This window comes from Adiantum capillus-veneris, chromosome 23 (genome assembly GCF_014529385.1).
Source record: "Adiantum capillus-veneris isolate H3 chromosome 23, ASM1452938v2, whole genome shotgun sequence".
Taxonomy (NCBI): domain Eukaryota; kingdom Viridiplantae; phylum Streptophyta; class Polypodiopsida; order Polypodiales; family Pteridaceae; genus Adiantum; species Adiantum capillus-veneris.
In genome coordinates, this window is record NC_140953.1 from 12,654,394 (window position 1) to 12,669,742 (window position 15,349).

Here is a 15,349-nt window from a genome sequence, read left to right on the forward strand (position 1 = left end):
GGAAAACGTCAAGTTTTCTCTTCTTATAGAAACATGTATAGGCACACACTTGTGTGTGTGTGTGTGTGTGTGTGTGTGTGTGTGTGTGTGTGTGTGTGTGTGTGTGTGTGTGTGTGTGTGTGTGTGAGAGAGAGAGAGAGAGAGATTCTTATAGCCTCACACTATGTAGGTGGCTTCTAGCTCAGGAGGAATGCCAACCCGCTAGGCAAGGACAAGAGAGGAAAGGGAATAAAGGATAGTACCTACAACCAATCAGGAACTTGATTGAGCCATTACTGCTGGAATGGTTGCATGTATTCCGAAATAACAAAAAACCCGCCAAACGCAAGATTTAGCAACATTTTTGTTAAAAACATTCATCACCTACATATATGCCATGTTCGTAACAAATGAAACATTACAATTTTCACTTATATTTATGCCCACAACATCCTTAGATCGACGCTATACTAAGCCTCTCCCAAAACATCAAATTCATAACTACACTAAGTTGATAAAGAGGTATGAACTTTTTAATTGGGCATGATGAGATACGGAAAGCTCCACTTCGGTTAAACATTTGTCAACTAAAGTAAAGTAGATCTAGTCAGGGTCCATTAGATGTCAAAAGGCCCCTTTCAAACAAAAAAAGAGCCTGATGTCTGCATGTGATGGACTAACAATTTAGTTTGCTAATAAAAAGGTCTGATTTTTCAGGGAAACCCACAAAGACAAAAATTAGGTTTAACTCCCACCTTTCACTTTAAAACTCTCAACCATAGAGCCATAAAATAAAGGATACAAAAATTCTCGAAAAAGAAATGGACTACATAATTTACAAGAAAATTTCCGCATCCGAGTTGCCAGTGGCTGAAGAAGCTACAACAAGATTAAATGAACTATCAGCTCTTTGCTGCTGTTTGCTATGGCTCAAAGAATAATCCCATGTACAAAGTACGTAAAGGGAAGGAGTGCTTGCAAGTACTCATTCAAAATGTAAGCATTTGCACTTTAACGCCGCAGGACATTGTCACAATCTGGTTAATGAATTTGACGCAACCGTACATGGCTGCAAGAATCAAAAAAAAATACAGCAACCACAAGCTTCAGCGCGGTCAATTCCCATTCATATCACTGAGTATAGGACTCCCGAAGTTAGGAGTGCCATCATCAAGCAGCTTGCCATTAGCAAGTGTCCTTTGCCTCTGGAATCAAATACTACGAAGATCAGTCACAACAGAAATGCCCTTGCAAAAGTTCATACCAGTAACATACGCACCCAATCTGATGCAGCATCGATGCCAGCACCATTGCCATTGATCAGCTTATGAAGCTCCTCTTTGCTTTGCCCATCTTTATCCTTTGTACTCAAAGGTAGTAATGGTAGACCACCACCAGAGTTGCGCTCTGAAAAGTCTGCTCCACTCCAAGAAACACACACACACAATGAGAATCTACAGAGCAAAATATTAAGCAATGCATAGACAAAACAGCAATACAAGTTTCCATGACACGTAGCTCACGATAGTGTGGTAATTGTCGGGTATTTATGGGCTTTGTCCTATGAACCCTCTCTTGGTTACCTCTTATTGCATCTTGGTGTGTACCGTCTCTAGTCTTCTAGGATGCCTTGTGGCATAAACCATGTGATAGCTAGTGTAGCTTTCCGCAAAGAATGATGATGTATATGGTGAGGTTTTACCAACATGATGTACATTATGTCACCCTCTATGTGGGCCTATATAAGGGGCTTATTACCTCTCATTTTTACAACGCATAATCAAGGGTTCATTCAAAGTCTACATTGTGTCTCTCTCTGTTTCATTATTTACACATTATTTACACATACGCATACCGTGAATGCTACTCTCACTAATCTACCTAACCTAACAGTAACATGCTATGACTTCGCAAAACATTTTTCCATGCATGCATCATGCTCTTGACATTCCGGCTAGAATTCACCTCAAAGGGTATAGAATGCCACATTGCCCAAGCTATGACAAAAGTAAAAATCTTACCAACTTCATGCAGCCGCTTGTCTACAAAATAATATACCAAATTCACCGTATACCTGCAAAAAAGGGAGGCTACTTCAGGTTTCATATCTCAAAGTCACAATGCTAAACATGGATCTTAAAGGAATTACCAAGCCACGACCACATCCACTGTGTAATGTTTTCTTGAAGCTACGATAAGTAAACTGAGTACCACAGCTAAAATCCAAGCTAGCTGTTTTATCCACCTGCCAAACCGTATATGTATCATATTTTTTCCATGCCAGAACAAACTGTGTCTCACATTTAAGCACAGAACAGAAACCTTTTGCTTCCAAATTTCTGATATGTCCGCACAAACACCAGAGTGAATATCATGTGGGATGAAAAGATCAAGTCCCCACACCCGTACACAACTCCATATGGAACTAAATTTCAAGCATGAATTGTCAAGTTGTTAGCCAATGACTAATGACACCCGTCTCATGTAATAAAAAGGACTTTCAACAACTCGAGTTCTACAGAAGCATAAGACTGCTTACAATTTAACAGCACCACTTCTGAAAAATGCTTAGGAGTGGGAAGAGAGGCCATTTTTGATCCCTGGTGATACAAAAAATCTCATGAGCAATTTCAGACTGGTGTACTTTGCAATTAGAGCCATAAGAGGTAAATACGCTTGCCTCTCGACAATGGTAATTTGGACCTGGTAATTGGGTGACCATAAAAGACGCTATTCTCAGACACTGGGATACCTGTAAGTGGCATGCACTTAGCCAAAACAACCTTATCACTCCACACGTTGACAACATAGAATAAGGCATCCCAAACTCACCACCAAAATTGCAAGGCATCTGTACCAAACCAGCACCGTATAAAACCGTTTCGCATGGAAAATGAAAGGATGGAATGTCCACTGCCTTGCACCATTAGTCATATAACAGGTCCTCTCTAAGACACCCAGCCAAAATGTCTCAAACAATTTACTTTATTTGCATGAACTCACCAGCACAAATGAACCGAAGATAAAAGAGAACAGTGTCTCGCTAATGTAAGCTTTGTCAAGCCCAAGTTCCTGAAAACGCCATGCAAGACGAACCGCAGTATTAAGAATTCACATACCTGACAAAAACTACCGCAGAGACAGATTCCACATTTCTGGCCCTCTATTTTAAAGACATTAACAAGCTATTTTTAAACAGAAACAATCAATAAGTCTTAACTCTCTTTTCTGGTGCTAAAAGATCCTTCTAGTGCTTAAAAATCTTCCCAATGGACTACACCCGCCCTATCATGAGGGAAACAATACAAAGAGGGGAGACTCTCTCCAAACAATATATACAGTGGCCGGATCACAAAAAGGGAGGAAAGAGTCAAACTGGTAGCCAGTGATGCCAAGGAAGACCGTGCTCCACCATGAAAACAGGTCCGGGCCCGCCACAGACTAATGAAGGCCTGTTGACACCACTCCGCACTATCTGCTGCCCAAAATGCTATCGTACTGCCCTACATGTTTGTGTGACCAAAAAACATTGTATATACCTAGATGAAGAGCCCAGACTCACCCATGGTAGTCACCCATAAAACATTTTTTATAATACTATCAACGGTCCCCTCTCTAGAGAGCGTTTATTTTTATTTTTTTTTGCACAAAAAGTGGCTGCATACTGTGTACAAAGAGATCGTTGGGGATGCTCAAAGGCCTATCACCCAGAGGATGTACAAGACGGGGGCTACAAAGTGAGTGCTATGTGTACATCCAAGTGGCATGTATGAAGAATGCAAAATGAACCACTAGGTGGTTGCATAGTGCCATGTAATGCGTCCATGATCAAAACTCAAAAGAGCTGAAAAGCATAGTCACAAGGGACGCATTCCGGGACGGGGAACGGGCGACGGGGGACGGGGCTCAAATGGATTTTTAGTGTAGAAAAGAGGGCGAGACGGCAAGTGTGGACGGGAAGCCTAAAAAAGGACATCCCCTGTGACTATGCTGAAAAGATTGATTTTTCTCTCTAAACCTGAATTTCTCATTTTCTCTCTAGTTCAAATTCTCTCTCTAAATCTGCTGATTTTCTCTCTAGAACAGTGCAAAATTCTCTCTCTAAAAACAAAGATTTTTCTAAATTTTAAACTTAGCCTTAAAAAAGCGCTTGTTTAAATTTTAATTTTTATTTTTATTTTTTGAGGGGGGGGGGGGGGACCACCTCATCTATGCTGCTCTAGTTACCTAGAGCATTCCAGCTCCAGGCACGTATTCAGCTTTGTTTACCAAGTTTAAGCATCTCTTTTTGCAAGATGATCTTCCACCCCGTCTCCCACCCGAGCGGCCGGAGGCCCATCGCATCAAGCTCACGGAGGGGGCACAGCCTGTCAATAAGGCTCCCTACCGTTTGAACAAGACTCAGGAAGAAGAGTTAGATCGGCAACTCATAGAGTTGGTAGCCAGAGGATTGATACGTCCAAGTGTAAGTCCTTTTGCTGCTCCTATTTTGTTTGTCCACAAGAAGGATGGTTTGTCTCATTCGTGTGTTGATTACAAGGCATTGAACAAGATGACCCTCAAGAACAAGTTTCCGATGCCTCGCATTGAGTATATCCTCGATAGGTTGTAAGGTGCAATGGAAGTGAATGTTGAACTTTGCTCAAGATGAGTGCTCCGAACTGTGCTCAAGGGTTCCTTTTACTTACGGAAGGGAGAGCCTTCCGTTCCTTTAGTGAGAGAGTACAATGGACACAAACAAAGTGGTGAACACTGTGAATGAAGGTGCATGAGACTGAGAAATAGAGAGAGAAGAATACGACACCAAACAAGTTGTCAAACCCTCCTCTAAGTGTTAGGTGCAGCGGAATGAATGTTGTTCTTTCTCAAGATGAGTGCTCCATAATGTGCTCAAGGTTCCTTTTTGTTCTTATGGAAGGGAGAGCCTTTCGTCTTTAATGAGAGAGTGCAATGATCACGAACAAAGTGAGTGGACACTGTGCGTGCAAGTGTATGAGACTGAGAGATAGAGAGAGAAGAGAAATACGAAACCAGAGACATTGGAAAACCCTCCTCCGAAGGCCCCACTCTCGTTGGTGAGAGTGGTCTACGATTGATTGCACAAACTGGTACAAAGTGTATGCATGAAACTGATGCAAGTCTAGGCTAGGTCGATGTCGACGACGGGGATGGCGAGACCGACTCTATGGCTGAAATCTGCTACTCTTTATCTACTGTCCAAAAACGCTGCTGGCTGAATTCTGCTATGGCTGAAAACGCTATGAAAAACGCTGATTTTGCTGGTCTTTAGGGCTAAAAATCTGCTGTTATTGTGGGGCTTAATTGGCTATGGGAAGAGGCTGAATATGACCTGCTGAAAATCGTCAAAGGCTAAAAATCTATAGAGCAGACAATACCTGTAGGAAAAACGCTAGGCTGGTTGATGCTTGGCGATGAGGATCTGCTGAAAACGCTATGTCCTGTGGTGACTCTGCGGTGAAGATCTGCTGAAAACGCTAGGTTCTGTGATGCTAGGCGATGAGGACCAACAACGCTGGGACTTGCTTGATGGAAAATCGCCCAAGTGGGAGTCTTGCTGAGAGAGAGGGAAACCTGCTGCCAAAAGGCCTGTGTTCTCCTTGCTCATCTGCCAATTAGTGCTAACCTTGGATTGCTTATATATTATCTTATCCAATTTGCCCTACCTACTTTCCAACAAAAGTCACTTAAATTAATAAGTGAAAAATGTCAAAAATAGGTAAAATAGGCTAAATGCACTGGAAAATTCCCTTGAAGGATTCTGATGGATTCTGATGGGAATGCTTATGATCATGCTGTGTGCAACCAGAGGATATGCATCTACACTAAGTGACTGGGCATGCACGGTCTACGAATAGACTCACAAAAGTGCCATCACTTCTAATCTAGACTGACTTGACTGACGGAACCCTGTTATCAAGTAGCTTGTCCACGGACACATAGGGTTGGATGTGTCACATGACACCAAGGGCCCCTCTCTCGAGGGCGAGAGAGGTCTATGCTATTGATTGCACAAAACTGGTACAAGATGCTGATGCAAAGTGTATCTATGTTGAAGTCGACGGTGCCAACGACGATGACGAAGCTAAGGCTGAAAACTGAATGCCGTGAGTTGGTTCTTGTCGCACCAAGTTGGGGCTGATCTGTGTGCTTAGTGCCTTGCTGAAAATGCTACTTCAGGGCTGAGAAAAACGCTGACGTAGGTTGCTGAATCTACTGCAAATCTGGCTGAAAAAACGCTAGTCTAATGCTGTCCAAAAACGCTCTTTCGCTGGTTGTAAAACGCTGACTTACTGTTGTAGGAAACGCTGCTTTGCTGCATAGGAAAACGCAGATTTGCTGGTCTTGAAAACGCAGCCTTGCTGGTCTTGAAAACGCAGATTTGCTGGTCTTCATATTGCTGAATTATTGTCCCTAAAACGTTGATCTGCAATCCTTAAAAATGCTTGCATGCTGAGGCTTAAAGCTGAAAACGCTGATGGTCTAGAGCTGAAAACGCGAGGCTTGAGGGGGTGGTTCTTGCTTGAGAAGGTGCTCCAGAGGACCTACTGCACTGAGTGCCTGTTGCTCTCCTTCCTCTTCTGCTCGAAATGCTAGTGCTAGGGTTTCCTTATATATTAACTTAGGCAATTTGCCCTACCCAATTTCCCAACAAAAGTCACTTAAATTAATAAGTGAAAAATGGCTAAAATAGGAAAAATAGGTTTAGTGCACTCGAAAAAGCTCCTAATAGCATGTTGATTCCTTGTAAGGCCACAATCACCGCACAAGATGTAGCACGGTTGTTCATTAAGCATTGGTACCCCCTCTGTGGTTTGCCAAAATCGATTGTTTCAGATAGGGATGTTAAGTTCACGTCCAATTTTTGGCGCGCACTCTTGGAAAATTTTGACACCAAGTTGAATTTTTCATCGGCTTTTCATCCACAGTCAGATGGTCAGACAGAGATTTACAATCAGTTGGCTTTTGATGTTTTAAAGTCATATGTGCATGATCAGCAGTCTCATTCTATATCCCATTGGTTTAGGCTATTTTGAATGACTCTTTTTCCTCTGCCATTGGTCGAACTCCGTATGAGGTAGCTTTTGGCCGTCCGTTGCAGTCACTTTTAACTCGCTCGGTCAGTCAAATGCCTAATGCCAATACTAAAAGTCAATCGTTGGATGACATTTCTGAGTGTGAAGCTTCAGCTAAGCAAGGCTCACGAGTCTTACTCACGGCAGGCTAATAAGCATCGTCAAGATCATAGTTTTTTCTAACGTCAACCATGCGGCATACGCGAGCGGGTATGGAAGCTCGCCACAAGCCCGGTTCAGACCCCCTGAAGATTCCATACGTGGGATACTATACGGCACCCTAGAAAAGACTAGAGAGTAGCACAAAAACCACAGAATACAATAAACCACTCCTTGGTATATTGTAATAGCACTATAGGGCAAAGGGTTCGCACATGGGCAAAATGCCCATCCGGCTCAAAAACGCCCAAAATCTGGCCAGTTTTTAAAATCGTTGCCCCACGTATGGAAACCCCAATCATACTTCAATCGGGCTCGTACGCGTCCGGAAGCATGGTTGGCCAATCATGCGCGTGAGAAAAAAACTATGGTCAAGATGTTTCGATCAAGGAAGGGGATTGTGTAACAAACTGCTGACATGTCAAAGCCTAAAGAATGGAGTCAACTTACAGATGTGGCCGAGGGGCCTAAACCCTAATTGCTGAAACCCTAATGCTGAAAACCCTAACCCTAAAACCTGCAAACCCTAATTCTGAAAACCCTAACCCTAAAACCTACAAACCCTAATTTTGGAAATCCTAACCCTAAAACTGCAAAAACCCTAACCCTAACCCTAAGGGCAGCAAATAGATTTCGAAAATTGCGCTAACGTGATGACGTGGCACGCTGTACGGATTCCCGCGTTTTGCGCTGGTTGATGACGTGGCAAGCTGTACGGATTTCCGCGTTTTGCGTTGGTTGATGACGTGGCAGGCTGTACGGATTTCCGCAAATTGCGCTAGCAGCTTTTTGGCTTTGCTTTTGAACCAAAAGCTTTTGAGTTTTAAAGGCTTTTTACTATAATTGCTTTTTAGGCCAAGGGCCTTTAAATATGAGGTTAGGGCTCATTCTCTGGCATGCTTCCTGGAGAAGGTGCAGAGACTGGAGTATCAGCTTGTACTTTGATGATGCAATATAAAGAAATACCGAAAGGGGCGCCAAGGTTTGGGGCCAATACTCTCTGGGGTGGAATTCCGCCACTCCGTGTCGCGTGTCGTCTCTCCTCTCTTTCAGTCAGTTGTCATTGAAGTGATAAAAGTCTGTTCAGTCTGTTCTTTTCTATTGGCCATGGTGCCCGCCTTGTGACAGATTGGGTGTATTTAAGAATCATGAAGCAACATCTCGCCGGCTTAGCAGAAACTTGACTGAACTCAGAAACAAGACTTAGCTACCAAGGTATCAAAGAGCCAGAGCTTGGTTCAAGGTTCTTGGTTTGGGTGGGGGGGGGGTACTAACTCCTCTCTAATAATCTCGTGTGGCACGGAGATCTTGGCTCTAATTAGCCGAGAGACCATAGATACCAAGGGCTCTCCATACCTCTCCACCCATCCTGACCTACAAAGGGTCCCCAAACCTGAACCCCATAGACCATAGTTGAAGCTACCAAGGTATCAAAGAGCTAGAGCTTGGTTCAAGGTTCCTGGCAAGCGAACCTGTGAGCACATCCTCCCAAGCCGCATACACTCTAGTCAGTTAGTCTCTGTTGCTCTCTTAATAGAAGACTACCTCAAGTGTATGCATCTCCACAACCTGACCATAAGTGAATGTAATTGTTGATCTCTTGATCCATTGTAATGTGGTGTTCAACACCATAACCTTGGTTTTACCAAGGTTTACAGACAATCCACTATCCTCCGCAAAGCTATGTAATGCATCCAATTGTCGCTATATACCCTCCGGTGAGTCGGAGATCAACACAATATCATCAGCATATAAATACAATGGAATCCATGTCCCTCCCAACTGGGCACCTCTGTCACCCTCTCTGTCAATGTAATCAGAAACCTCATCTATAGAAATACCAAATAGACGAGGAGACAATGGACAACCTTGTTTCCAATAGTTGAGTGAACTAAATCAGATATCCCATCTGGAGTGCGTCATGTCCCACCACTGATGTATATAGAGCCATGATCCCCCAAATCAACTTAATGGGCACTCCCATCTCCTATAGTCTACGCATCAATCTTGCTCTCGGCACCATGTCAAATGCTTTGCGAGAATCCACAAAGCTACAATAAATCCGTCTCCCATGTGCCCTACCCTCCTCAATGATGGCTCTGAGTGTCAAAATATGGTCGAGAGTGGAGGAGCCTCTCTTGAAATTGGCATGTACCTTGCCCGTATGCCCTCACTCTTTGCTCATCTGCTCAACTACTGCTCAAGGATAGTATGCATACAACCATATCAATGTGTATCCAATCATAATCCCAGCTCATTCACATTGAGAGTCAGACCGAGATGCGGTTTGGTGGCGTTGTTGGCGCGGATTTTGTTTTGGTTGACACCGAAGGATTGGAGGCAGGAGATACAAGCAAGACGGCGCAGACATCTTGGTCTGGCCACTTCACTTCACAGCGCAGACTGCTCAGTCTGGCTTCCCTACTACTACAGGATGATTACGGTGCAGACAGCTTGGTCTGACCACACACCTCTCAGAGGCCCTTCACAACGCAGACTCTTGAGTCTAGCTTTCCCCTCGTCTTGGATTACCCTACCTTTTGACAGGACACCATCCGTTGGTGGTCCGTGTGGTCTCTCGATGACTGCTACAACTTCTATAGTGCAGACTGTTTAGTCTGGCTTTTCTTGTTTCGAAGGACGTTTACGGCGCAGATTGCTACATCTGGCCTTCCTAGAGTTTTACACAACTTAGCCACCTGGCCACACTGGGTTGCAGGTTCATGAATTGATAGGCTTCCAGTCATTCTCATGATGATTCCTGGGCTTCTCCACAGACACCACAAATCCTATTGGACAGGACACTTGCAAGTCTATTGGCACTCCTTTCATGACAAGGAGTTGTTTTCACACTCAGTTCAAGACCGTCACACAGTATCTTCACCCTGTATTGGCGTAGTACAGCAATTTGCTACACTGCTCGTGACGGCACTTTACCATGGAGATCTCTCGGAGGTTGACACCCCAGACTGCTGCTACACTCATGGAGTATCCTTTAGTGGAAATTGCAACAGACATCATCATTTGCCTCACATCTTCGGCTTCGTGCGGTTTGTTCAGCATCCGGTGCTGAGAGGGGGTGTTGGACTTACACCACTCTGCTGCTTCATAGGTCTAGGGCATGCATGTATGGCTAGTGTGCTCCAGGCTGGCCACACTTTAGCATTTAGACTGCACTATCCGGCCGCCCACCTTGTCTAGGCGCCCTCTATATATCCTTTATTATGCTGGGTCGTGGGAGCATTCTTTGCACTACTCGACCCCCCCCCTTGGGCACCTATATATGGGGCCAGAGGGGGGTACCCACTTCTCAGTCATAGACTCACACATGTGATGTATTGAGGGTCTCTTGCTCTGGTAGTCAGTGGGGGGCTGATGTATTGAGGGTCTCTTGCTCTGGAATGTTTCCAATGCCTACTTCTATGCTCCTTGCATTTACCTCTTGGGCAGGCAGGTTGCTCTCTCACCACCGGTTAATCTTCCTATGTGCTCCAGAGGAGGCTGCTGCTCCTTGTTGAGCCTCGCGTTCCACATTTGAGCTCCTCGCGGCCAGCACACCCAAGATCCACGAGCCTCGATCTCTGATACCATGTCAGGTGTGCACGCACAAAGGAAGAAAACATGAGAGAATGAGAGAGAGAGAGAGAGAGAGAGAGAGAGAGAGAGAGAGAGAGAGAGAGATTGATTATCGTCCTCGGAGGTCAAATATGACCTATGGGACCAAATACACAAATGACAAAGGTAGCTCCATCATATGACTGGTACAACTCAATTGGTTGGTGTAAAGACTCGACGTGGGAGTACTAGCTTTTAAGGGGGTCATACAAACGGGCACATGAGCCGCGTAACCTAAAATGGGAAGGAGGGGGGCAAAATGGGGGGGAAAAAATCCTAAGTGGTTATTGTTGCCGATAGCAACGGGGTCTTCTTAGGAGTTCGAAAATCCTGAATGAGAGCTCGCCCATCTCGATAGACTGCCCACTTTCCTTGTTTACGAGCCTCGTGCATTTTCTTGAGCTCGCTTGCTTTGAGTTTGAGTTGGTTTGTAGTTAACTCCTCAGCGATCCAAAAATTCGTTCCCTTGAGGAGGCGGGATTGGCGTAAAAGCCTCAACCGCTCTTCTTTGTCCTTGAAGGTAAGTGTGCATTGCCCAGGTGGCAAGCGTCTATTTGTGTCGTTGAGCCAAGAGACTGTGTCACGCTCAATAGTGATGGGCTGCAAGATGTCGTTTAGCTTGATGATTGCTTCTTCGAGAGTGTCCTCGGTGGTGCACCATGGTGATGGGAGCCCTCCGATCCTTACTTTAAGACCGAGGGATTCTCATAGCTGGCGTTCTTGGAGGGCGGCCTTTAACTCGGTGCCGATTTTTTGTGTGATGCCTTCTGTGACTTCTCGGACTTCCTTTTGGACCTTTGTGACAGACTCCGCAATGGAGGCTTCAACCTCTCGTGCTTTTGTAAGGAGATCCTGGCTCTCTTCTTCCTTTGTGACCTTGAGCTTGTGTAGGCGTTTCTTGAGGGCTACATTTTCCCTAACAAGCTCTTGAATTTGGGTCTCAAGAGCCGAGATTCTGGCTTCTTGGCGGGCGAAGGAGTCCTTCCTAGGGGCAGCTGCCACAGCAAGAAAACTTTTGCGAGCACATGAAGCCGGAGTGCTAGGAGTAGTCATTGTCGCAAAACTGCGTGCGAACTGGTGCCTGCAGGTCAAAAGACCTAACCCAGAAACGAAGAGATTAAGATTAAGTGATTGAGGTCCAAGACAGAGGGGTTGAGTCGGTGGACAGGGTTTGCCGAGGACGATAGAGACCATGGCTGCTGCTGTTCGTGCTCTGCTGCCGCTGCTGAGGGCGTGTGTGGTGCTCGACGGGCTGGGCAGAGGGCCGAGGACGGCAGAGGCCGCAACTTCGAACAGGCTGTCGGTGACCTGCTGCCGCTGCTGAAGGCCTGTGTGCTGCTCGACGGGCTGGGCAAAGTGCCGAGGACGACAGAGCGGGGCTGACACTGTGACGACAGAGCGGGGCCGACACTGTTTGAGCTGGCGTGAGGGGGGCAGAAGCTAGAACGTAACCCCCCCACAAGGCGCTACCCTGCGCCTAGCGGGGAGTTGCAGCAACAGATCCTTGGCGAGAGAGAGAGAGAGAGAGAGAGAGAGAGAGAGAGAGGAAGAAGATAAGTGGAAGATATTCTCGTTGGTGCTCGGGCCTTTTAGAACGATGGCAAGTCATAGGCTTTTGTTGATCTAGAAAGAGCCCATATATTTGCATTTCCTTGGAAGTATCTTTATACGCAAAATGGCTGTCACAATCAATCCAACCTAATGGACTATTTAAAACTAGAACTACGACTTTGAATTTCTGCTAATGGAACCAAAACTCCCTTGTCCAGTGCTCTAAGGGATGGGTACTTGGGTTGAAAGATTGGCTTTTGCATGGACCGTTTTACAGTAACATTTACTTGGGCTCCATTGAGAAGGATGGCCAGGTAATTAATCATATTTAACAAAGATAACATTCATGAGGCTTAGATGCTATAACTTCATCTCTGAGATATTATTCCCAATCCTTCCTTCACATTCACCGACAATTCTTTTGACTTGCAAGGGCTCAAATCATGCAAGTTGAACTTAATCTAAAGAGACAAAAGTTGATTAATGGACCGATCATTCTCAAAGTATAACTCTTTTTGCTAGAAGGCATACCTTGTTCTTATTTAGAAGCCTACATCTACTAAACTTTACCTTGCACAAACTTTTTGCTAGCAGGCATACCTTGTGCTTACTTAGAACCCTCCATCTACAAAACCTTACCTTGCACAGCCTTATCTTCACTAAATTAGTTAAACACGTGAAATCACCAATTTCATCATGCATAGCTAGACACAGAATCAGAACATTTCTAAGAACAAAAGGCACAGTGCAATAGATTAAGAGAAAAACACTTACAGATAAAAACATAAAAGAAAACACTTACAGATAAAAACATAAAAGAAAACACTTACAGGTAAAAACATAAAACCAATGTCTTGTAGAACAGGCCCAGGTCTATGCAAGTAATGGACTGCTCTAGCTGCCAGACCATGCAAATACTGCAAATAGGAAAAAAAATGCATTAGACTGCCATTGGTCGTTGTGTACTTGCAATTCCAACAATACACAATATGTAATTACTGCAAGAATTTCCCTTTTAAAAAAAGCTGGTCATTGTGTAGTTGCTATCAACCAAAAATCAATCCAAACCTGAAAAAAGAGTCCAAAGAGGAGAAAGTTCCATCGTTCCTTAAGAAGCAGCCACTCGAGAGAATATTCCACGGTAACCCTCCGCCATATCTGCAACACAGGCCATGAAAACAACCATTTCAACAATCTATCTCCGGAGCAAAGCACTGAGTTTAATGGCACGTACTCAAGTAGCCACAAAACCTGCAGCAAATGTGCATCCCTAGATATCATGACTAGAATGAAAGAAGAGCCACCAAAGAAACCAAAGTGGGAAACGCTCAAGCATGGGCATATCCATATTTAGAAGAGAGCACCACTACTTGAGAGAAATCACAACTGACAGCGGAATAGATTTGCCTGCATTATGCTACAAATAGAGCCCGCACCTTGGAAGTCTCACGAGCGATATACATTCTTTGCGATCAGGTCAATGGGCAAAAACCCAATCGGGTGTGTGATCAGATTGTGCGAGGTACCAAAAATGCGCCTTCATAGAGCCCAAAGTAATTTCTGCTACTGTGTAAAAAGCTTGAAGTAAAGAGAAGGCAAGCGTGCTTGAGAGTCGGCAAGGCAACGGAGATTTTGGAACGATCTAGAATTTGTGAGGAACCCTAGTAGCAGGCCTGCATAGCTTCACGCGCCACAAGGGCCTCTCGACTGCGTGAGAACTTGATGAGCCCGCCTTCATGATGCTATTGCTGTTCCCCAGCACACGCCGCGCAGTTCAAAAAGCACCCGTAGATCTCCTTTCACCCTCTAAAAATGCCCCCCGCTTTGCCAAAAGCCTGCAATTCCAATCGGTTGACCATTGTTTGAAAACTTTTTCAAACCTTTCTTCCTCAAACTCCACCATGGAGTTTTCTACCCGGGTTCTAACTTCTAAGGGTGGGTTCAGACTACCTGGCATATGGTACATGTGGACAACTTTCTTCACATCCCATGAGAGAAGCGAGGTTGAAGATGTCTTCGAATGCAAGATGTTGGATAGTGCTTGCCCTAAAGGATCTACATCCCCTGCTAAAAAAGTGGGCCATAGAAGCCTTCTTCCGAGGGGGTGGGTTTTTTTTTTTTTTTTTTTTTTTTTGGGTGGGGGAAGGGGGGGGGGGGGGGGGGGGGGGGGGGGGGGGGCTGGGGGTGCTCTCGCCAAAGTTTCTGTGGGTTTTTAAGGGTGGAGGCCAATGAGCAGCTGCCATGGTGGAGGTGAGTGCTTTGCGGCTGGGTCGTAGAAACCTAGCTTAAGGGGGGCTATAAGGGGATCAAGAGGGAGAGGCAATGTAAATTTATATATATATATATATATAAAGCAATTGCAACTTTTATGGCATTCATAGACAATTAGAAAGTGAATGCGGGAAGTGCATGGTAAGCAATGGAGGGCCTCAACTTGCTTTAATGGACCAGCCAACAATGAGGTATCAATAGTGTATCTTCTCATCCAAGTCAACATGACAAAGCTTTTCCTTCTACTTACATGGCTCATCTTCAAGAGGGATTGAAAGATGAATGGTATCTCTCCTCAAGAACATCTAATTACACTAATTTTGACCATGAGTGATTGAAATAAATTCAACCCACTCAAGGCCAAGGATCGGTTATCGCTAGTAGATGATTAACATCGCCCGTTACAAGGCAAAGGTACTATCTTAGAATAAAGTTGTTGTGGAGAGGGACATTCAAAGCCTCTTAGTCTAGCACACAAATGGAGAGTTTTTCGATGTTGCCAAGTTTGAGATGCTTTGTCGTGAGATGGAGGATTCCTTCTAGAAGCATGCAAAGACCCTACTAGATGAGATGGTGACTACCTCTGCGATGAACCTCTGGGAGCAGGATGTAGAGTAAGCTAAAGGAGGAAGATGAGGAGAAGGACACCACCATTGAGGGTGATGAGGAAGAAGAAAAGA

The 15,349-nt window shown here is 44.8% G+C and overlaps 1 protein-coding gene across 2 annotated transcripts; it reads right to left on the bottom strand.

The window, feature by feature from the left end:
- Positions 1-713: 713 nt before the first annotated feature.
- LOC147427430 (phosphatidylinositol:ceramide inositolphosphotransferase 3-like) lies at positions 714-14,233 on the bottom strand. 2 transcript variants are annotated; one of them, XM_086496351.1, is made up of 12 exons: positions 13,835-14,233; positions 13,467-13,556; positions 13,229-13,315; positions 2,983-3,051; positions 2,812-2,896; positions 2,660-2,731; positions 2,519-2,579; positions 2,302-2,404; positions 2,129-2,224; positions 2,001-2,053; positions 1,259-1,395; positions 714-1,184 (listed from the first exon to the last, which is right to left on the bottom strand). In XM_086496351.1, the coding sequence occupies exons 3-12, from the start codon at positions 13,306-13,308 to the stop codon at positions 1,095-1,097; spliced, it is 846 nt and encodes a 281-aa protein (XP_086352477.1). In that variant the 5' UTR covers positions 13,309-13,315; positions 13,467-13,556; positions 13,835-14,233; the 3' UTR covers positions 714-1,094. The 2 variants fall into 2 exon arrangements, with proteins under 2 accessions (XP_086352477.1, XP_086352476.1); XM_086496350.1 differs by having other exon boundaries at positions 2,812-2,892; positions 13,835-14,230.
- Between the last annotated feature and the right edge of the window lie 1,116 nt (positions 14,234-15,349).

Bases quoted from the DNA above. Each gene is read 5' to 3' on its own strand.
- LOC147427430 (XM_086496350.1), bottom strand. From the start codon at position 13,861: ATGTATATCGCTCGTGAGACTTCCAAG. The intron at 13,316-13,466 runs GTTTGGATTGAT...TCCTATTTGCAG, and splicing joins TCTTTGGACTCTTTTTTCAG to TATTTGCATGGTCTGGCAGC. The intron at 2,580-2,659 runs GCAAGCGTATTT...TTGTATCACCAG, and splicing joins CAAATTACCATTGTCGAGAG to GGATCAAAAATGGCCTCTCT.